Source organism: Poecile atricapillus, chromosome 5, assembly GCF_030490865.1.
Source record: "Poecile atricapillus isolate bPoeAtr1 chromosome 5, bPoeAtr1.hap1, whole genome shotgun sequence".
Taxonomy (NCBI): Eukaryota; Metazoa; Chordata; class Aves; order Passeriformes; family Paridae; genus Poecile; species Poecile atricapillus.
This window is the reverse complement of record NC_081253.1, coordinates 8,850,391-8,873,372: the sequence shown is the minus strand read 5'-3', so window position 1 is coordinate 8,873,372 and position 22,982 is coordinate 8,850,391. Positions and strand designations below refer to the sequence as shown.

Genomic DNA, 22,982 nt, shown 5'->3' with positions numbered 1-22,982 from the left:
ATCCTGCATCCATGTCAGTCACTTAGGGAACTCCTCTCCCTTTCACCAGCTCCTCTTGGCTTCCGAGTAAGCAACTATAGAATTGCAGGGTGGAAAAGGCCCATATAAGTGTAAAGTTGTTATTAAGAAATAGGCAAAGCACAGTAACTGGTGACTCACAAAGTTTAATGTGAGAAAACAAAGCTATCCTTCAATGGACCACATAGAGAGACAGCAATTATTGTTAATAGGAAAACCTCTTTAACATCCTACTAAAAATGTGTGGCAAATAAAATCCATTGCCCACCAGGCTCAGTGATTATAAGTATCATTTGTTTTAGGATTTGTTTTCCCTCTTACAAATCATAAGACAGTCATTTAAACTAATAATAAGCGAGTTATGGGGATAATGGGATTTTTAATGAGCTGTTTCTGGTTGGGGGTTGCCTTTACAGAAACTCATCCACTGCATTGCAAATGCCAGTATTTAGCATTGAGGGATGTGGTGAAAAGTCCATTAGTTTAAATCTGCTTTAACCGGAGGACCAAACTTTGTTCTTGCAGTGTGTTTAGAAAAACTCCCCCAGGACTATCATTATATCACTGTACTTGAGACACATACATTTGGGTAGAGCACAATGAGAAAAAAAAAAAAAAAAGATGTAGTCAATATCTCTGGCATGATTAGATGAAGAAGAATAATAAAAATTAAAGATGATGCTGACCAAGTCTTCCCCTTCATTGTACAGAATAGGACCTTGGAGTTGTCCTGATAAATACTACATGTGTAGTGTTTAGACAATGTGAAGCTGTTATTGTGGAAGATCACTAAGATTTAATGGGACATTTCTTGATGACATTTAGCTTGACTTCTGCCTCCTGGTTTGTCTGAGATGCCTGCTTTTTTTGGTCAGAAAGTACCAATTTCCCTCCAAAGCATGCTGTAACTCAGAAGCAGAAGACCTGCTCCTGAATTGCTACCCGTGCAAAAAAAATGCTTGCCCCAGAGGACCAAAATCCCACAGCACATTTAATTTCCTGCATTAAAAAAAAAGCTGTGGTCCTTCATTTGAGATCTGTGTCTCCCATGATGTCTGGGCTGAGGCCTCAGGCGACTGAAGGATGTTGTGTATCCAGCTAAAAGAACCCACCCCAACCCGCAGCCACCCTTCCCACAGCCACGGCTTTGTGCAAAATGACAGAGAGGGTAAAACGGCGAATGCGAAATCTCCTGAGTGAAAAGGAATTAGTAAAACCCCATATTCATGAAATATTGAGAGCTAATTATATGTGCATCGGAAACCTCTGGGGGAAGGGAGATGGAGGCCTTTCATTAGACGGTAACTGGAACTTTTTCATCATTTGTCTAGCTCAGGAATGTAAGGCTGCTGTCTGGAGAGGGATGTGGGATTTGGCTGCAGGGCTGGGTGTGCAGGTGAAGTGCCATGCTAGCGAGTATTTCTATTGTACTCTGGCACATCTCGGAAAAGGGTCTTAGCTGTAGCAGGTCGGTGGGGCTGGGTGCTCCAACATCTCCGTACTCCCACACGCTCTCTTCACTCAGATGCACCGTGAGGAATCGTTCCCAAATAATTTTTTTGCCTTCCTCTCACACAGCCCCCAAACGGGTCCAAAGTCCCATCCCTCACTTGAAACCTGGTCACAGTTTTTCCTAAAGGGTGGAAGCCCCAGTCTACACCAGGCTGTCTCCAGAAAGCTCAATTTCCTTGCTTTTGTCTTGCTCTCTGCTTTTTCAACCGAAACGAATGGCTGGTTATTGCCCCTGCACCATCGACCAAATTCAAGACCAAGATCAGAGCCGGTGAAGACGAGGGCAGGTTTTTGTGGCGGAGCCAGAGAGAGGTTCTCAGAGGCGATCTGCCCACAGTGAAGCGCAAAAGTGGGGAAATTTCTCTCGAAGTTTTGCGGCGACTCTAGCGACAAGGATGCTCGGGGAAACCCATCCCAAATCTCTGCCTTTTGGCCCCATCTCCCTGCTGCCAGACCCCCTGGCCGCACCCGCGGCTCTTCTCCTGCAGCTGAATTTATTTTCCCCTCGTGATGTCCTGGTGATCTCTGCCGGGAGGGACGCGTGTCCCTGGCCACGCCGGGCAGCAGCTTCCCTCCCGGGGAGTGCCGGGCCGAGCCGCCTCCCGGCACTGCTCCTCCAGCAGCCGCTGCTGCGGGCCCCGCCGATCCCCCGCACCCTCGGAGCCCCCGCACCCGCGGAGCCCCCGCACCTGCGGAGCCCCGCACCCTCGGAGCCCCCGCACCCACCGATCCCCCGCACCCTCGGAGCCTCCGCATCCACCGATCCCCCGCACCCTTGGAGCCCCCGCACCCACCGAGCCCCCGCACCTACGGAGCTCCGCACCCACCGAGCCCCCGCACCCGCCGAGCCCCCGCACCCGGGGATCTCCCGCAGCCGCGGTGCTGCTCGCGTTGCTCCCGCGGCGGCGGCGGCGCGCCCCGGCCCTCGGCACATAAATCAGCATTAAACCCATTCCCCCCTCTGATCCCCGGTGCCACCATCTATTACTCCCCCAGTGCGTTTTCTATCACCTTTCGTTAAAATTACACAGCCGGAAACTTAATTTACCCCGAGCTTTAAAGACAAATAAACCCCGCAGGCCGGTGGCCCAGCGATATGCCTGTTTACTCGCGCGATCCGTAGATTATTATGAATTGTGGTGATTTTCAAACTGCTGGTGGTTTAAATGCCTTCTCGGCTACTCTTCCCGGTTGGGAAAAAAAAAAAATTCCACCCACTCTTCCTGAGCAAGGGCCAAGGAGCAGGAGACCATCTCACTTGCGCTGGGCTTTATTTACTTTTGCTGTTATTGTTATTATTATTATTATTGAAATTTGGAACGAGAGAGGTTTTCAATTGCTGAAATAATTGCTTGGGAGAAAGGTTGCTTAATCTGTTCATACATTATTGACTCGGGCTCCAATATTTGGCTTGCTGTTTTTTATCTCAAGAAGATCACGTACGAGAGTCTTTTGCATAACAATTTTTAAAGAGGACACATCCTTATATCAAAAGTGGACGTGACTTGAATTTTGCCGGCGTTTGTCCCTAAAATGACCCAATTCCGGTTACTGCCACTGGGCAGCAGTAACATTGCATCATTTCTCCAGGCAATAGACTTATTTTGCTTTACTCTCTGCCCCTGTCCCTGTCCCCCACCCCCAAGCCAACACGTACTTTTAAAGCTGATTATTTTGTCTTGCTGCATTTTAGCACTACACACACTGTTTTGCTCTCCCTGGGAACGGATGAGCAGAGAGGAGCGAGCCCAGCTCGTAGGAGCCACACGGATAATTAAAGCCGAAAGTTCCCAGGCAAGGCAGAAATAGTGCCTTCAACGAAATTTTGCTGTGAGCCGCCGCAGAGAGAGCCCAGCGCCGGTGTCAGCGCCTCCAACCACCTCCTCGAACATCATTTCCCCGATGAGGATCAAAAGAACCCCCCTCTCCCCTGTTTTTTCCAATAGGAATGGTGCTGCTTCCCAGCCACACTGGTCAAGTTAGTTCCGGAACAAAGGATGACAAAAACACAAAGGATTCTCTTCCCCCCCACCTCCCCTTTCTCCCCTTCTCGACTTCCCCGGTGCCTGCACACCGGCCCGGGGCAGGCCGGACCTTCCCTCCCGGTGTCGCCTCCCGGCTCCGGGGCCCGTCTCGCAGCCACGGCCCGGCCGTGAGGGTGTGAAGTGACAGAAGGGGGAGCGAAATATTATCGAGAGGGGCATGGGGCTCGGTTCCTCTCCAAAGCACTGACAAGGGGAGACCCCTGAGCTGCCTGCCCACCGGAAGCGGAGAATTGGTGACATTCATGTCCCCCGACTCCAGTGCTGTCGTTTGGACCTCGGGTTAAAAAAACCTAAAAAACGCCAGACCTTTGCAGGAGAACCCCAGCCATCCCTGCAGGCAGGCGCCTGGGGAGGTGTGTGCACCTGAGAGCGGAGGAGAGGATCCCGTGAGGGACCATTCCTCCACGCCAAGAGTTGAGCAAACTTTCCACGGCTCCGGACCCTTTGCTCCGGGCAGGGGACGGGCGCGGGGCTGGCAGGAGGAGCCCCTCGAGGCGGCCCTCGGGCAGAAGGGGAGCCCGGGGAGTAGTGGTGGAGAGAGGTCGTGCCCGTGTTCAACCTCTGAGCTAAGAGCTAGAGCGATTTGCACACGCGTGTGTGCTAGGCGATATTTCCCCGCACGCCCGCTGCACCCGCGTTCAGCTGCACAAACGCACCCGCAAGCCCTCGCAGGCAAATAGAAGAGCAGAGAGTGCAGAAGGGCTGGGAGACACGGCGTGGAGCTGGGTGCACACAGCCCCTGCCCCTACAGCCATGGCAGGGCAGCGGCTGGGCGGCGTGGGCGCCAGTCCCGCGTGTGCCCCTTTGTCACCCGAATATCCCGAATTCCGTGAAGGGAAAAGCTTTACTGCCACAAAGAGGCAGCCCTGCACTCTCTAGACCTGGGAAAAGTCTCGGGGGTCTCGTTCCCCACGCGGGGCTCCGGCACCCTGGCCGGGCACGGAGCCCCCCTTACCCGGGACGCCCCCTCAGCCCGCCAGAGCCCCGCGGAGCCGCCCCGGCCCCGGCCCCGGCCCCGGCCCCGCCGCCTCCCACGGGATCGGGCAGCCAAAGTTTTCCCGTCTCTTCCCTGGGCTCCACGGCTCCCGGAGCAGAGAGGGAAGCTGGACGAGACATAGGTGGGAAGAGCTGGAGGAAATTGAAAACATATTTTAAAGTGTAAATGGGTCCGAGTCAGCCCGACCGGGTGTGCCGGTGAGGAAGAGCACAGCGGCACCGGCACCGGGACCGGCACCGGGACCGGCACCGGGACCGGCACCGGCCCGGCAGAGCAGAGGCGGGTGCGGACCCCAAACCCTCCGCGGAACTTTCAGCCCCTATTGGTAACGTCTTTAGCGAAGGGACAGGGTATCTGTCCCGAAGTGGAGTAAAGCAGCGCTCACAAACATCCACTGTAACTTAAAGCAGATTGTGAGGGAGCAGCCGGGGCCGGAGGCAGCCGCCGGAGCTGCTGGCCGGGAGAGAGGATGCGGCTGCTCGGAGCGTGCCCCGGCCAGCCAGGAGGAACATCTCCGGGAGCTGGGACCTTTTAAAACAGCCGATCCAGGTGACTTGTGCTGCTCGCACCGAGGTAGGGTGGGCTGCAGATGTGGGTGGGAGGCGGGAGGGGGGCTTGGGAAACAAATGGGAAGGGGTTAACAGCCAGTCCACTGGAAAGCGGCGAGCTTTTCTTTTCTTTTCTTTTCTTTTCTTTTCTTTTCTTTTCTTTTCTTTTCTTTTCTTTTCTTTTCTTTTCTTTTCTTTTCTTTTCTTTTCTTTTCTTTTCTTTTCTTTTCTTTTCTTTTCTTTTCTTTTCTTTTCTTTTCTTTTCTTTTCTTTCTTTTCTTTTTTCTTCTTTCCTTTTCTCTTTTCTCTTTTCTCGTCTTTTCTCCTTTTCTCTTCTTCTCTCTTCGTTTCTCTCTTTTTTTTCTTTTTCAACTTACTTTCTCTTTTTTCCTTTTGTTTCTTCCCCCCTCGCTTCTTTTCTTAATTTTCCTTCTATTTTTCTCGATTTTTAATGAACCTTCCTATTTTTTCTACCTTTTCAGGTTTCTTTCTTTCTTTCTTTCTTTCTTTCTTTCTTTCTTTCTTTCTTTCTTTCTTTCTTTCTTTCTTTCTTTCTTTCTTTCTTTCTTTCTTTCTTTCTTTCTTTCTTTCTTTCTTTCTTTCTTTCTTTCTTTCTTTCTTTCTTTCTTTCTTTCTTTCTTTCTTTCTTTCTTCCTTCCTTTCTTCCTTTCTTCCTTTCTTCCTTTCTTCCTTTCTTCCTTTCTTTCCTTTCTTTCCTTTCTTTCCTTTCTTTTCTTTCTTTTCTTTCTTTCTCCTTTTTTTTTTAAATTGTCCTTTTTTTTTGTATTTTTGTTTGTTTTTTTCTCCTTTTCCTGATAATTTTTTCTTTATTTTCCTTTTTCTTTTCACTTTTATTTTCCTTGTTTCTTTCCTCTTTTGCCTTGTCCTTTCGTTCTTTTTCTTTATTTTTTATATTTTTTTTTTGTAGAAAAAGAATCAAACCAATAATAACGCTAAGAATATGAAAGACAGTTTTCTCCCCTCAGAAACTTCTGCAGGATGCCTTCGTCTCCATTCCACTTGGGAAGGGAGGAGAGACAATAAGTAAATAAAATTAAATCTTTGCTACAGTTCCCCGTGACTTGAGAGCCGGGCTGCCTCGCAGGGGTGGGGGTGGTCCTGGATGGTAATTGATTCATAACTTTATACCAGGACACCGGGGCACAGCATCCCCGGCTCCCCGGGAGCATCTCGGGGGAGCGGGGGCGGCCGCGCTGCCCGCCCGGCCCGGGGTGCGGGGCTGTAGCTCCGGCCGGCACAGCTGAGGTCTCCCCGCAGCCCGGCCCTCCTCTTCACAAAAAACATCCCTTCCTCTCTCCCCACTCCCCGCCTTGCTACCAGGAGAGATTTTGACTCTCAGAGATATAAACCTGTGCCCCGAAAAAAGTTTCGAGCGGAGCTGCCTCCAGTACCTATTTACCAACGAATTACACCGCTATTATTGCTTTCAATGAAGACTGAATCCCCAAGCGATAATTGAATTAGTCTATTGAAGAGACTGTCAGGTACAATGACGTGGTATATCCCGCGCCTTTCCCAGGGTCTATAGGCTTTGGGGACCCGGAATGTATAGTCTGACCTTACAGCTCATAATAATAATGCTGCACTTGTAGCAGAAATCTATTCGTATTCACTTTTAACAAAACCTCTGGTCAGCCAGTCCCTGTAGGAAGGATGAAATCTATTGTATTAGAACAACTCATTTATGTCCTTCAGCAAAGGCCCCAATGAGATCTGATCTAGACGTAGAAATAGGATTACCACAGCGTATATTAACTACGTTTCTATACTTCCTCCTTCCTATAAGGGCCCAGAGAAAACAAAAATGCAAAGGATTTTTGATCTAATTTTAACTTTATTTTTATTTTCAATTTTGAAACGTCCTTCTTTGGCAGCCTTCCTCAAAAAGAAGAAAAAGAAGAAGAAAAAAAAAAAAAAAAGACCCGCAGAATAAAAGCAAATACAACGAAATCGGAGAAATTATTCCGCTCGGTTTCCGAAGAGACTGCGGGCTCCGCGGGCTGGCACCGACGGCGGGTACCGGGTGTCCCAGCTCGGCTCGCAGGCTCCGCCACCCCTGGGTTGCTCTCCGCCCCCCGGACTGGATGTTGTCCCTCCCCAAGCCCCAGCGCCGAGAGCCGGTGGGGACACCAACCTGCAAGAGACTCAGACGGCACCGCGGCACTTCCGAGGGGCAGGAGAGCGGCAGCACGGCCCCGGCCCCGCAGCACTTTCGGGGGAGCCCTCGGTGCCCCGGCCCCTCTGGACGAGCCGACGGCTACTCGGGATGGGCGCCCCCTCCACGGCAGCGTGTGCGGGGCTCCGCGGGCCGGGCCCCCCGACGGGCGCCCCGAAACCCAGCGGCACCCACGAGTTACAGAGAGAACTTTTTCCTAAGAAGGAATTTTTTTCTAAGCTTCCGTCCTTAAGCCACCGTGTGTAGACATATTACCCCGATTACTGTAACTACCTGAGAGCCGGGGAGTAATATTTATCTATTTAGATAGGAAGGGTCGCTATGGAAAAAATATCCAGCCTGGAAATATACATCGTCTTTTCCTTTAACCCCTCCTTATTCATCCAGCCGATCCCCCACCCCCTCCGTACACAAACCTACTCAATTTATAGAGAAGCCTTTGCTATCCAGAACAGTTTCTAGAAGAAGGGAGGACTCCAGATGAAATAATCCCCCTCCCTACACACACACGTACACACACACACACACACACACACATGCACATAGACACACTTCCCCCCCGGGCGTGCTCGGGAAGGCAAATTAAATAGTTAAAGGCTTCGATTTCTCTCTCTCTCCCTTTTGTTACCCAATTTTGGAACATTTAAGGATGGGTGTGTGTATTGTATTCAATAATAAAAGCTATAGGGCCGCCAGGACATTTATCATCCTATTACTGTAACAAATCCGAGCTCCCAATACATGAAAGGTAAAATGAATTACCGACGTTAAGCCGTCAATAAAGTCATTTCTGTAAATGGTGTCTCCGAAGGACTGCAGCATTATTCAACTAGCTTTATCAGCAGCTGGGAAATTACGTGAAGAAGCTCGCAGCGTGTAATATGGCCCTGCTTACTTTGATTAAGCGTCTTGCCAGGGAATAGTGACAGTGCTTTTGACCAGGTTTTATTCGCCGTCCTGTGATGAACGCCAAGCTGATCAGGCGGAATGAAGAGTAATTAAAACCTATAAATTATCTTTTGCAGCCCTTCTCAAGGCGTCTCTTGCAGGAGAGATAAGGCAGCGAGCCCCCATTTACAGCTCTGAAAGGGACCGCGGCTCACAAAGGCTACGTGGCTAAATGGGATATTGATAGTGTCCTAATTAGAATTTAATTAAGTACCCACGCTCGCTTTTGGGATAAAGATTTCAATTTTGCTAACTTAAATATAAATAAACCCAATTTCGGTGCGAGTAAATGATATGATATTGTGAATGCAGGGGGGGTTTAACATTCATTTAATTGCGGATGAAGCTCTTGATTTCAGGGCTGATTGTGTTCTGCCAGCTATTATTTTAGGGGATTATTGTGTGGCTGGAGGTAACAATTCGGTAATGTTTCTCCGGTACAGAAAATAACCGAACGTGCCTCGGAGGTGCGGGCATACACACGCCTCCCGGGCACCCGGGGAGCAGCTGACGGACACCCAGAGATGTCTCCTCCGATTCCCGGTGCCGGTCCGCCTCCTGGAAGCGGAGCCCCGGGCCGGGCCGCTTCCTCGGGGCTGCTCCCGGGGAGGGAAGAGCACCCAGCCGGTGCAGAACGGCGGGGCGAGGCGGGGGAGCCTCGCCGCTGCCGGCACCGCAGCTCAGCCCGCAAGGAAGCGCCGAGACACGGACACACAGAGACAGAGCTCTGGGTGTATTTTGGGCCCCTACCCGAGCACATATAGGATACATAGGCGGCGGCACGTGACGCGGCCCGGCCCCGCGGAGAAGCGCGGAGCTTTGCGCGGGGCCCCGCGGCCTCCCCGGACCCACCGCCACCCGGCCGCCGGTTTGGGGAGGGGGAAAACTGGGGGGCTTCGGTTACGTCAGAATGAGAAAACTCCCAGAAATGCCTTTCCCGCAGCCCCGGGGCTCGGCCGCGGGCAGGAGAGCGGCTCCAGCCGGAGCAGGTGTCTGCGGCCGGCCGGGAAGCGCCGCTGCTCCGGGCACCCAGCCCGCCCGGACCTCCTCCGCTGTGTGAAATGTGGGGTGTCGTAAGACCCCCATGGCCAGTGCTCCTCCGTGTGAGCACCGACACCGCCCTTACCCGCAGCGGCTCGGCTCCCGCGGCCGTGAGCGCCTGCGGCCGGGGCAGCAGACAGCGGCTGCGGCAGAGCCGCCCTCCCCGTGGCGCTTGGCTGCGGCCCCAGCAGTCCAGCAAAACCAGAACTGGCACCAGGGTATTTTTATTTATTTTCTGTAAATTCATTTTTAGACAGCTGCATCAATCCTGAAAAAAAGTGGCTTTTTCTTCCCATCCCTTAAAATCCTTAAATTTTCCGTCTGCCTCAACACTCGTCCCGAAGTGCTCGTTCACTGCCTGCTAGAAAAAACCAAACCAAAACCAAACAAGAATACCAGGGAAAAAAAAAGCAACAAACCGAAACCAACCAACCAAACAAGCAAACATCAAAAAGCAGACGAGGAAACACGATACGAGTTCAGCTGTGAGCTGGAGCTGATCTGCTTCGTATTCCGAAAAAAAACCCAAACCCAGTAAAGAAACAAACCAAAGAGAGGCTGCGGCCATAAGATCAGCTCGTCCCGGCAGTGCCTCCTGCCTTTATTGCTATTTATTGTTATTATTATTATTATTGTTATTAACTGTAATTTTTATTCCTCAAAACCGAAAAGGTTCGATTCCAGAGAGCCTCCACCCGACTCGCCATCTCCCCGCGCTGCCCAACGCCGCCGCGGGAGAATAGAAAACAAAAAGGAAAACGAGGGGAAAAGCGCGGAGATTTGGAGGAGTGGGTGTTTATTATCGCTGGGGCCACAGGGAAGCGGCCGATGACCAAATCCCCGCCACCCGTGGAGGACGCGGCGCGGCTGGAAGTTGTTGTTTACGGGGCTAGAAGAGGGTCGGGGGGGGGGGTGTGGGGGGTCCCGGTTCACGCGCGTGGGCGCGGCGCTGTGCCCCCGCCCCGCCGCTGCTGCCGCCGCCGCCCGCCCCGTCCCGCCCGGTGCCGTCCGCCCCGTCCGGTCCCCTCGCGGTATTTATGGCGGCGGCCCGGCGGGCGCCCATTGGGCGCGGCGCGGGGTGTCAGCGGCGGCGGCGCCGCGCCATTGGCCGCCCCCACGTGCGGGGCCACCTCACGTGCTTCCGGTGCGAGTGAAAAAAGTGTGGCAGAGGGATTTTTTAGGGAGAGTTTGGTGCACGGACCGGCGCTGTCAGAGATTTGGCCCTTTTTTTTTTTTCAAAAAAAAAAAAAAAAAGGAAGAAAAAAAAAAAAGAAGGGAGAAAAAAAAAAAAAAAAAAGAATTAAAAAAAGAACCCTAAGCGGGCGCGGGCGGCGCAGCACCGGGCTGGCGGGGACGGGCTCCGGCAGCCCGCGGCGTGGGCAGAGCGGAGCGTGACAGCGGGGCAGCGCGGAGCCGCGGCAGCGGCGGCCGGGAGATGGGCAGATCGTGACGGGTTTTCGGGGGGCGGGTTTTTTTGGGGGGGCCGTGGTGCCACCGCACACCTTTTTGGTGCTGATTTTTTTTTTTTTTTTTTTTTTTTGTATTTTTTTTTCTTTTGGTGGTGGAAATATAAGCTGATCGGGAGAAGGGGGAGAGAAGCCCTCGAGTATCTCCCAGGTTTTGGATCCATCCGTGAGAGGGAGAGAAAAATTCTCATCTCCAGCCCAACAAGTGGATTTTAATATTTTTTCTTATTTTTTTTTTTCTTTCTTTTTTTTTTTTTTTTTTTTTTTTTAATTTTTCCTCCCCCTTTTCCACCCCGCCACCCACCGTCAAAGTGGGGTGGGCGTTAAGTGGGTGGGTGGGGGGGAAAAGAGGCAGCGATCTCCGTGGCGGGGACTGAGCATGGAAGAGCCGCCGGAGGGGCACGGCCACCGAGACGCGGCGCCCGGCCCGGCGAGCAGCGGCAGCGGCAGCGATGGCGAGAGCGTGCCCGTGTCCCCCAGCCCCGCGCCCGCCTCCCCCGCCGCGCCCTGCCCCCTGCCCCTGCCCCGCCGCCGCCACCCGCCGCCCCCGCCGCCGCCCCCGCCGCCGCCGCCCCACCGCACCACCAACTTTTTCATCGACAACATCCTGAGGCCGGACTTCGGCTGCAAGAAGGAGCCGCCCGCGCCGGCCGGCGGCGGAGGAGGAGGAGGCAGCCGGGAGCGGGACGGAGACCGGGGGCAGAGCTCAGGTAGAGAAAACGTCAACCCGCTGCTGGCCCGGCCGCCCAACCCGCCCGCCCTCCTCTGCCCGGACTCGAACTGCCGTCCCGACGGCTCCGCGCCGCCGCCGCCGCCCGTCGCCGCCGCCAAAGCCAGTCCCGCCGCGGCGGCAGCGGCGGCGGCGGCGTCGGGGGCGGCCAAGCCCCCCACCGACGGGGGCGAGACTCACCCGGCCAAGTACGGGGAGCACGGCAGCCCCGCCATCCTCCTCATGGGCTCTAATAATGGAGGACCTGTTATAAAGCCCGACTCGCAACAGCCGCTGGTGTGGCCTGCCTGGGTCTACTGCACTAGGTATTCAGACAGACCGTCCTCGGGTAAGGAACCGCGGCGCATCTGGGAGCTGTTAAATCGTGACAAGGTCGCCCCCCCCTTCTCCTTTCCCTCTTTCCCCCCTTGGCTTTGGCTCCCGGCTTGTTGCGGACCTCGCGTGGGGGGGGAGGGGGCGGCCTGGGTCACCCGGGGCGAGAGGAAACGCGTCCCCCCCTCCACCGCCACCACCCCTCCTTCCTCCTCCGAGTCTCCCAAATTTGAATGTGACGCCGGGCCCCGATTCGGCGGCGGTTCGATGCGGAGAGCCGGCGGGAGCGACCCCTTCCCGCGCCCCCCGCCCGCCCCGCCTGCCGCAGCCCCGGGTGTTCCGCAGCGCGGCGGCGCGGGGCGAGAGCCTTGCGAGAAAAAGGCAGCGGGGTCGACCGCTCCCTTGTTCTGAGGCTTTTTCTCCCCTTATTTTGTTTTTTTCCCTGGGTGCTGCTGGAGGAGCGAGGGGGCAAGGACCCGAGCCACATGTTGAGCGGCTGCTGGCGGTGCGGGGGGAAGGAGTAGGTAGTGTTTTCTTGGAGGCGAAGGAAAAAGGGCTTTTTAGAAGGTGGCGGAGGGACTGTTTACCGGGGCCTCTGCAGCGAGCCAGGCAGGCCCTTAGGCCGCGCATTGCTGCCGGAGCCGGTGCTCCCTGCTGCCTTTTGGGGCCCAGCTCTGGGGTGGGGATAAGCCTCTGCCCGAGGTCGTCCCCATGGGAGCCGCCGCCTCGGTCCTCCCGGCCTTGTTTTGCCGCCCCTTCTACGTCCTAACATTCCCCAGGTGCCCTCAGGCACCCCTTCATTTATCACCGTTACTTTCTGGTTTTAATTGCCATTTTTTGGGAAAGAATTAGAGGACGAGGAGATGGGTTTTCCCCATGACACCTCCAGCCAGCAGCCAGGGATCGGCCAGCGCGGCGCGGGGCCGGGTTGGGCTCCTCTGTGCCCGGGGAAGGCGGCGCTGCCTGGCCCCGGCCCCGCTCCGCACTGCCCGGCCTGGTGCTCCTCGCCGGCCGTCAGTGCGGCCGAGCCGTCTCCATCCCCCGTTATTGACACGTCCAGCGACTTCAAACTCAGAAAAGCCTCTTTGATTGACTGGGGTGATTGATGGGGTGATAGAGCTGTCAGACGGCACGGCCTCGCTCCCGGCCGGCCCGGCCGCGGGTGTTGTGCTGCCGGTTCCCGGGGCCAACGAGCGCCCGGCGTTCTGCACTTGCGCCTTCATTTCCTTTCCTCCCCTTTCTTCGGGCAAAGGATCATTTCTGCATGTCCTCCTCCCCGACGCTCCCTGCTCGCTGCAACCCGGAGGGGAGAAGGGCGAGGGGAGCCTGGCTCGGCTCGGCCGCTCTCTTTGTTGTGCTCGTAGCTGCCCGCCGGCCCCGACTGCTTCTCTCGGCTCCGGGGACGAGCGAGCTGCGGCGGTCGGAGGCGCCGGCACCCCGCTGCAAGGTGCCGGGACTCGGCGATTCAGTCCCCGCGCCCTTCACCCCCCCTGGTCCAGCCCGGGAGCATCCCGCTGGGCCCCGTCCCTCTCCCCACCGGGCCTCGTCTCTCTCCCCGCCGACAGCCGCTGCCGAGCCGGGGGGAATCCCCCCGTTCCGGTGAAAAGCTGCGCCGGGAGAGGAGCTTTCGGCCTGCTCGGCGGCAAGGAGGCCTCGCCGGCTTCGGCTCCGGCTGGCGGGGGGCTGCGGGCCTGGGACCGCCCGCCGAGCCCGGCAGCTGTCGGGGAATTTTCGTAGATCCCATTCTTCACGGTTCCCTCCCCGCTCCTCTTCCCCACGGCCGGGCCAGGCCGGCGGGCAGAGGAGCGGGGGTACCCTCTCCTCGGCTAGGCGCTGCCCTCAGGATGCGCCCCGGGACCCGGTGGCTTTCCTGGCGAGCTGTGTGGCACTTCAGCCGGCCCCTTTGCGGCCTGGATGTGGAGCGGCGGGGTTCTGCTTTTGGCTGGGCTTTGCGGAGGGAGCTGCAAGGGGCCGTAGGGCCCGGGCAGGGATCGGCCGCCGGAGAGCAGAGGCGACCCGGGCAGCGGTGGCAGCGGGGCTCCGGGGTAGCGGCGGAGAAGGGCCCCCCCAGGACTGGGCTGGCTTTGCGGAGAGGGTCGTTGTCCCCCAAAAGGAGACCAGGGCAGCCTTCGGCCAGTCTGCTGCTGGCGGCGGCTCCCCGGTGCCTGGCAGCGGGGACCTTTGCTCCCCGCGCTGTCCGGCGGAGCCGCTGTCCGGCCGGCGGGCCCCGGTCCCGGGCCAGGAAGGCCGAGTGCGGCTCGGCTCGGCAGGGCGGGCGGAGCGGTGCCCCGACGTGTGCCGGGGCGGGGGGCGAGCGGGGCTCCGCTCCCCTCGCCCGCGGGGCCGGCTCGGCGGGGCCGGCGGGGCGGGTGATGCGCGGGCGAGCTCGGCCCCGGCCTTCCCGTTCCTTCCCATCCTTCCCTCCGCCGCGCCGGGGCGGCGGTGCCGGGGTTGGGGGACCGGGGGGACGCACGGAACCAGCACAAATTTCACCCGTCGGCCATTTTTCCTCGGCCGGCGGGGCGGGGGCGGCGGTCGGTCTGTCGGGCGGTCGGTCGGTCGGTCGGCGGCGCGGCCCTGCCCAGCGGCGTGTGTGTGCCCTGCCCGCAGGCCCCCGCACCAGGAAGCTGAAGAAGAAGAAGACGGAGAAGGAGGACAAGCGGCCGCGGACGGCGTTCACGGCCGAGCAGCTGCAGCGGCTGAAGGCGGAGTTCCAGGCGAACCGGTACATCACGGAGCAGCGGCGGCAGAGCCTGGCTCAGGAGCTCAGCCTCAACGAGTCCCAGATCAAGATCTGGTTCCAGAACAAACGGGCCAAAATCAAGAAGGCGACGGGCATCAAGAACGGGCTGGCGCTGCACCTCATGGCCCAGGGACTCTACAACCACTCCACCACCACGGTGCAGGACAAAGAGGAGAGCGAGTGAGGCGGGCGGCTCCAGCCCAGCCCTGCGCCTCGGCGCCGGCCCGCCGGCCGGGAGGCGGACAGGTGCGATTTAAAAGCAGATCTATTGTCTATCCATAGTATAAGGACTCCGATTAAGAAAAAAAAAAAAAAATATGAACACTTAAGAAAAAATTATCTCTATATAGCCAAACAGCATATGACCTTGTATATATTTAATTTCAGGTAAGAAATATGTGTAGCGATCTCTATTTGCTGGACAGTTTCTCTCTTCCCGTTTCTCTTGTTTCTCCTTTCTTTTGTTCGTTTGTTCGTTTTGTTTGCTTTCCTTTTTTTTCTTTCCCTCCCTCCCGCCCTCAGATGTCCGTTGCTCCTGTTTTACAGTAAATGTCGGACTTTTCTCATCTGTCGTTTGATCTTATTTTATCTTTTTTGTGTGTGTGAATTTCTGTCTCTCTCTCTCTCTCTCTTTTTTTTTTTTTTCCCGAGGAAAAAAAAAATTCTGATCCACAGACTGCGAGACTGAACCCGCCGCTACAAGCCAAAGATTTTATTATGTTCAGAAATCTGTAGTCTGAAATAAAGTGTAGACTGTGTTCAGGATCCAGGCTGGCTGTAATTCTTTATATTGGTGTATGGGTGTTTGCATATATATATATATATATATAAATACAACAAATAAATGTATATATACATACACCATACGCTGTGTACATAGTGCCATTTCGGTGGCATATTTAGGTTTTGCTTTCGATAGATGCAGCAATTTTTAAACTGTCCATCCCTTGTTAAAAACCCTTAGACCTTCGATTTAAAAAAAAAAAATATTTTAAATTTTTCTACCCTTTTAAAAGAATTAATTATCTTTGGCAATTGTGGTCGTGTCTCGCCTCCCGCACCTCCCCTTTTAACCAGAAATTAAATACACCTCATAATAATGGTGATACCACGGTTCCCGCTGAAAAATTTCCTGAAACTGTCTGGACGTTTAGGGCTCCGGGATGTGTTGGAAAGATATTTGTGTGACAGCTCCTTGCCTCTCTCCGAGAGCATCTGCTCCCACGCTGTTTCCAGCGAGGACCTCTCCCGAGGATCGGACCGGGACGATCGGCGCTCGGCTCCGGGCGCTGCGCGGCCGCTCCCGGGAGCGCTCCCGGCGCCGGTCCCTGCCCTCCGCTCCCTCCTGCAGGGCTCGGGCTCACATTTGCCGTGTGCTTGGGACCGCGGGGAGGCGGAGGGCACGGCGGGGCTCCCGGCTGCGGCCCCAGCTCCGCTTTTCCACCAGCCCTGGTTAAAAGCCGGCCGTGCCATGTCCCGGCTCGGCTTTCTTAGCCGCCGGCCCGGGGACACCGATGGGCCGGGGCCGGGCCGTGCCCATGGCCTTGTCCTCGAGCCGTCGAGGATCGCCGGCCTGAGCCCACGCGGGCCTTGCGTGGGACCCCGCCGAGCCGAGGGCAGGCGACGGATTCCGCTCCTCACTGCCCCTGATGAAACCGGGCGCCGAGGCGGGTGGAGAGCCGCCCGTCCCCCTCTGCGAGGCTCTGTCGGCTTTCCTTCCCCTCTTTCTGCTCCTCTCTATCCCTGCCCTAGGCCCGCAGCCGGCGGGGAAGGAGGACAAGCGAGCAGAGCTGGATCCGGGAGACGCTTTCTCCTGCATCCCCCCGGAGAACGGGGCGATGCCGAGGCCGTGCCCAGGTCAGTGGGACCGGGGGGCGGAAGGGGGCAAGCAGCAGCACTCCCGGTGGGCGCAGCCTGCAGCTCCCCCCTCCTCGTCCCGTCAGAGGCATTAGGGGGTTTCTGTCTGTTTGGGAATGGGAGCAGTAGGGAAGCGGGAGATGGCTTCTGCCATTTTCGTGCTTTTTAACCCTTCCTGCTTAGAGCTGCGGTTTGCTATCACCGTCCGAGGATGGAGGCACAGGCTGGGGAGAGAGCCCCCTGCCCTCTGTGCCCGCTGCCGGTGGGGCAGGACCCCTCCTACACCTCATCCCACTCCATCCTACCCCAGCGTATCCCACCCCATCCCCGCCCAGTCCAGCCCGCCTCTGCCCGCCGAGGGCTCTTCTCTCTGCAGGCCGACGAGTCGGGAATACTCGGAGGGCTTAAATAAATGTTGTACAGCGCCATCTAAGGTTGTGCATTTCTTTCTCTCTCTTTTTTTTTTTTTTTTTTTTTTTTTTTTTCGATGGGATTGGTGCACGAGCTCAAATCCGCAATGAGGAAAATAAAGCCGTCCTTCAAAGTGCGAGCTCCACCGCTCGCAGGGAAAGCGGTCGGCGAGAGCCCGGACCGGCGGGGGCAGCTGCAGAGTTCGGGGGCTGCATTCGGCTTCCCCCTGAGCCCCCCCATTCGCTTGCCGCTGTCGGGGGGACACAGAGAGATCGCTCCCCTACTCCCGCCTGCTCCAGTCTCAGTTCGACCCTCTGCCTTTGCCATACACGCCGCCTCGCACGCGCCTGGAGTTGTACAGGCGAAAAATGTCATTTCTCCTTAAAAATCGAGTAACGATCCACCCCAAGAGCATTCCTGGGCCGGGTCTGGCCCGGACCTGTCGAGGATATAGGGCATCGACCCGCTTCGCTTCCCCTGTCCGCGGGACACGGGTGATGCTCAGGCTGGCTCTCGGCGTGGGTCGAGCAGGGCTGTGCCCCCTCCCGTCCCGCCGACAGACCCCGGGACCTGCTGCCTACCTGCAGCCGGGAGCCGGTTCCGGGGCGCTGGGGTTGCCCGAAGGCTTGGGAGCTCCAGAGGAGGAGGAAGATGAAGAAGGTTTTCCTCAGCCACGACTTGTCCAGCCAAACTCAGCTGAGCTGGACAAGTCAGGAATAAAGCCGATGAGAGAAATATAGGGCAGATTAAAGGAAGCCTAAAGAGGATTATTTAAACAAATCAGACTTTTTAATGTAATTATGCTTTTAGGATTTCTCATGGAGAGCAGCTGAGCGGGGCATATTGGTGAATCGGTGCAGGGCGGCGAGGTCCAGGTCTGTCCTCGCTGGCTCCACGAGTGACCTTGGTCCCCTGTGGGTGCCGAGGGCAAACAGGCCCGCGGGGGATCCTCTCCGGCAGCCGGGTGGGGGGGGAAGACCTTCACCAGGGGCTCAGCACCAGCCCGAGCTGAGAAGTAAGAGCAGAAGGCGCAACATCCTCCCCATAGGAGAGGGACCAGGTGTGCGCGGGACGGCGGGGGGAGGCGAGGGACACGCACCGGGCCCCCGGCCGGGGAGGAATGCTGGGGGCTGGACGGACGGATGGGTCTGGGGAGCCCAAGTGCCAGGAAGAGCACCCGCTAACCCAGGCGGAAAAGCCCTGGAGGCAAAGCGCTACCCTCCCCCTCCTTCCTGCGTGCCTCGGGGGTCTGTTCCCCCACACCCCGGCTCTCGGGAGGCAGCCGGGCGTTTGTGGGATGTGAATATCCGTCAACAGACAACCCCCAGCACCCCTGTCCTCCCTCCGCTGGTGGAAGGACCCACCGACGCTTATTCCTCCTTCCAAGGCACCCCTTGAATGGGGCACAATCGTTCCGGGCCCCCGGCCCTGGCCCGACGACCACCCCCCAGGAGGGCGCGGCCCGGTGACCTGCTGATTTGCATATGCAAATGAGGCACGGGGGAGGAGGGGAAGGCCACGCGTGGTCCCCCCCGTCGGTCCCCTCCGGCCGGGGCGCAGATCCCGCTGCCTCCTGTCACGGAGCTTGTTCCTTTGTGCCGCCTTTCGAGGAATCAAAGCAGACACGGTTGTGACACGTAGCCCGGAGGGTCAGAGGTCAGATTTCACAATCCCAATTACAATGATTTCTAATGATGTTTATCTTGCGGGTTCCGACGGCTGGGAGCTTTACAAGAGAGCTTCGCTCTCCTCCCCTCTGCTTGGAGGCTGTGGGTGCGGGGGGCTCTCCCCTCGGCTCCGGCCGGGGGCGGATGCGCTTCCCCCGGGCACGGAGCGCCGCGTCCGTCCCGCCGAAGGGCCCTGGGAACCGGACGACGGTGCCGGGGGTCGGGCCTCAGGAGAATCCGGGCTCCCTCCGTACTTCCCCGCGGTGTTCGAAGCCACGCCGGAATTAAGCAAGTGTAAACAGTGGTTTACAGTGATTATTGCCAAACACTCACCTGTCCCTCCCCGTCGGGTAAGGTCCGAGGCAGCGCTACCAAGTGACTGAGCAGAGGTAGGAGCTCTGCTCATCGATCATTTGTCCGGAGTCGGTGGCGGCTGTGGGGGATAGAGGCACCGGCCTTCCCCCGGTTACCCTCCAGCCCCTGAGCCGCTCAGCCGCGTCCGAAGCCGCCGGAGTCCCGGGGGGAGGCGGCGGGCGCTCCCTGCGGGGAGCTCCCTCCGCACTCGGAGCGGGTCAAGGCAGCGGGGAGCACGACCCAGAACACCTCCCAACCCCAGCGTTCTGACTTCATGTCGGCCAAACCAGTTCGATGTAACTTTTATTTTGTTTTGCAAGAAATAAACGCAGAGCGGCGGCCGGATGAAAACACAACTCAAACGGTTTCCGATTAAATCTAAAACCGTTTTGAAAAAGCTTTGTCGAATGGCCAAGGGCTGAAACTTTGAGAAAAGGTAATAAATTTTGAGTAAAAAAAAAAAAAAAAATCTTAACTTTTCTTCTGTTGGGGAGTTGGACACGTAGCACCCGAGCCCCAGCCTCGGGCTGGCTGTTGACAGAAGCACGCAAGGTGCATCTTTATGCTCTACATCAAATGGCTTTGACACAGACTTAAAAAAAAATCTATGTAAAGCAGCTAATGGTGCTCGCTCTTCCGGCTGAGTAAGTCGGGGAACCAGATTTTGCTGGAAGTAGAAGTCCTTTGCTCTGAGAACAGATCTTTACTACATCAGGTGAGCAACCCTTACATTAAAAAGACTTTTCTTGTTTGTTCTTGGCCACTTGATCAGTTTGGAGATAACGAAGATGTGAATAAAAACTTTGGTAGCTGCGGGAGGGCTAAGGAGGTTAAGGAGAAAAGGGCTGCGAACCCAAGGCGCTGCGGGCCTCGGCCGGGCCGGTGCCGGTGCCGGGGTGCAGACGTGGGGGCTCCGCGGCTTGTGGGGGCTGACACTGGGAGCAGCCCCGCTCTGTCCCCGGGCTCTCTTCAAGTACGGGAAGGAGCCGCTGCTCCCGGGAGATGCGGGGATACAGGCGGGACAGGACACTTTTTGGTGATTTTCCCCCCTTTTTTTCAATTTTATTTTATTTTTTTCCTCATCCTCGGCTGTGCTGCTCCGCCGAGCTCGGGGATCAGCGGGGTCACGCCGGAGGTAAAGGCAGCCCCGAGGCCGGGCGCTGCCGGGGTACCACGGGCGCTGCTCTTCCCGACGCGGGTGGGGTGTGGGGAAGGGCTGTGCGGGCAGTGGGGCTGCTCCAGGTCCATCGTGACTCCCAGGGCCGGCGGAGACGCTCCCCGCCCGCTTCCCGACGCCTCTATTTGCGAGGACTGGCTGCCACTCGAGAGAACACCGCAGGGACCCGAGAAACCGTGCAGTAATGGGGCACTTTTACCTCCTCTCCCTTTCTTTGATTGCCAGATGGAAAGGACACCCCACTCGTTACCCTGCCCCCGTCCATCACAGGCTCCCCGCGGCGGGGTGCGAGCCTCGGGGAACCTTGTGGGGACATCGACTCTCTGAGGAGTCCCCTCACACCAACAGACTTTTTAAAAAATAGGTTGAGGAGGAGCTGCACCTGCATGGCCTCGCTGGGCCCAGGAAAGGTTGGGGGAGAAGTTGAGCTTAAACCCCAAATTTGGAGCAAATGGATCCAATGAGGACTGTGCTCTGGTGGGTGCCTTCAGTTATGGAAAGATTCAAGAAGACATGGGAAATAATATTAACTTTAGGATCAGCCCCGTTTTTTTCCTCAGAGAGAACAATGCGTGCCTTATCTCCCTCTGAATAAATAAATCATAATTGCCCGACAGTTACCCGTCACAATAAACTTGACCAGATCTTCCAACAATTAGTTACGCGTTCTCTCTGCTCTGGTAAAAGTCTTGTTAAATGTGATGAATGTTAAAATAAGCTACCCTTGAACGTACTTTCCAAGATCTTTATTGGAAAAGTACAAGTATGTAAGCCTCTTAAGGAGACCATAATGAAAGAGAGTGACTGGTAAAAGATAAGACTAGAGATAGCACTAGATATTCGGATACAAATGAAATACTGATTGGATCATGCTATTTTAACGAGGTTTGATGTATTCCTGGTACTGCTTAAAAAAAAAAATTAAAAATTAAAGGTGTACTCTTTTCCTTCAGGAGCCAAGCACTGATTCCAGCAGCAGTTTTGCTGGAGAGCACTGTCAACTTGGCCCTTTCCACGAGCAGCTTCAGCTGCTTAGAATATTTCCTGGGAGTAGCACACCTCAGTTATTGCAGTACTCTTCTCCTGCAGGGCTGCTGCAGCAGTACCTGGACCCCAACTTCCCATTAGGCCAGGCTGGGGCAAGCCCATGCTGTCCCTCAACCCTTAGGAAACAACAGTCAGTGGTTTGGATAGAAGAGGGAGGCTTGCAAGATGTGAGGCTTCCACAGCCTCCCCAGCAGAAGGCCAGTGGAAAGTGTTCTGAAGGCTTCTGACTCTGGTCCCAATCCATCAGATGCCCAGAAGAGCCCCAGGCCAACTTTGTAATTAGGGACATCCATGGAATCTGCCCCTAGGACATGGAATTGGAAGCCAAGAGCAGAGCAGCAGAGTTGAGCACCTGCACACAAACAGCCCCAAGAGCTGTCCCCAGGTGCATCCTTCTGGCTAAGGAGCCAGGTTAGACCTTGGCACATCTGAGGACCTTTAACTGGATTAGAAAAATGACCAATATATTTTTTTTCATTGTTTCTGAGAAAGGTCTGATTTTTAGCTTGGTATCATCCCATTTGTGTGTTCCTAAGTTACTGACCTGGCTGTACCTGACTGATGGGTCCTTGGCTGGAAATGCTGGTCCTCCCTTGAGCAAAACAAGGAGAAGCTGCATTGAGGCTCCTCTCTGCAGGTGGAGTGGGCAGAGTGATTTCTTTCTGTCCCTGTTGGTACAGAGCAGGGCACTGAGAATTCCACCTGAGCCAGGCAAGGCTCCTGGGCCACCTACACACCAGGAGATCACAGGAGGAAATCCCTTGCGTGTTTTCCAGCTACACCTTTTGTGCAGTGATGGATGTCTTGGTGCAGCCCAGGTCTGGACATTTATAGCACTGTGTGATATCCATGCCACTGGAGGAGCTGGTGAAGGTCCATAACTCTAGAAAAGCAGGTTGGGAATTTCATGGTGGTGGTTCATAACTATGAGCAAGAAGGGATGTTAGAATAACAACCTATTGGTTTCACTTGCTGCCTTTAACTTCTATAGGTCTTTTTACATGCAGGGTCATATATTTAAAGTGGATTTCTGGATTAATGTAAGGTTGTTTGAGGCTCCCTCCCTTAAGTAAAAACACACGAGATCCTTGCTTACTTGTGGAAATGAACATAAATATGGATCCGTTTCTGTAGTGGTTTAACATGCAGCTGAATTTACCCCAGAATGTCTGTTATAGGATGCATCATATAAATATATAATGAGTCACATTTTAGATAGTGATCGTGTCCTCCATAGATAATAATATCAGTTGGAGGTTATTACAGGTTCTGTGATGTAGCTGTTTCATATTTGACTTTTTAAAATATGTTCCACTTACTTGTAGACCACACAAGCTCTGTGGAGGACACCTGGTATCTATTAGATTGTTTCAGTCCGTGGAACAAAGCTAATCTGATATGACTAGGGAAGTTGGGAGTTTTGCCATTGATTTCAATGGCAGCAGGATGGGACTCAGAAGGCTGAACTGTAAAAACACAATTCCATATGATTTTATTCACATCTAGCCTGTCAGGAATAAAACCCTGGCAGCCAGAGGTCAGGGGAGCTGCACTGTGCTAAGTTGCACGCGTGCAGGATTGCAAGCACAGACAAACCATCTGCACGTGTGGATTTGCAGCTTTCACCTGAGGTTTAATTTAAAAATGAGCATCAGCTCAGCCTGAGCTACGATAGACTAGTGCCCTGAATATTGCTGTAGGTGGGATAAATCTTGGCAAAAATAACAGGCACCTAGCAATGCCAGAAGAAAGTAGAGCATTCCTCTTTGCCTTGCATATTGCAGATTTCTGAATATCCAGGAGATGGTACAATTACTGTTCACAGAGCCAAGCACCTACTCCTCCCACCTGAGGACATTCCTGAGCACTGATTCCAGCGGGATAGCTGAGCTCTTGTAAACTGGTTGTGCAG

The 22,982-nt window shown here is 55.5% G+C and overlaps 1 protein-coding gene across 1 annotated transcript; it reads left to right on the top strand.

Annotated features, from left to right (window-relative positions):
* Window positions 1-11,151: 11,151 nt before the first annotated feature.
* Window positions 11,152-15,351, top strand: EN1 (engrailed homeobox 1). Its single transcript, XM_058840061.1, has 2 exons — window positions 11,152-11,830; window positions 14,425-15,351. The coding sequence occupies exons 1-2, from the start codon at window positions 11,152-11,154 to the stop codon at window positions 14,739-14,741; spliced, it is 996 nt and encodes a 331-aa protein (XP_058696044.1). The 3' UTR covers window positions 14,742-15,351.
* Window positions 15,352-22,982: the final 7,631 nt, after the last annotated feature.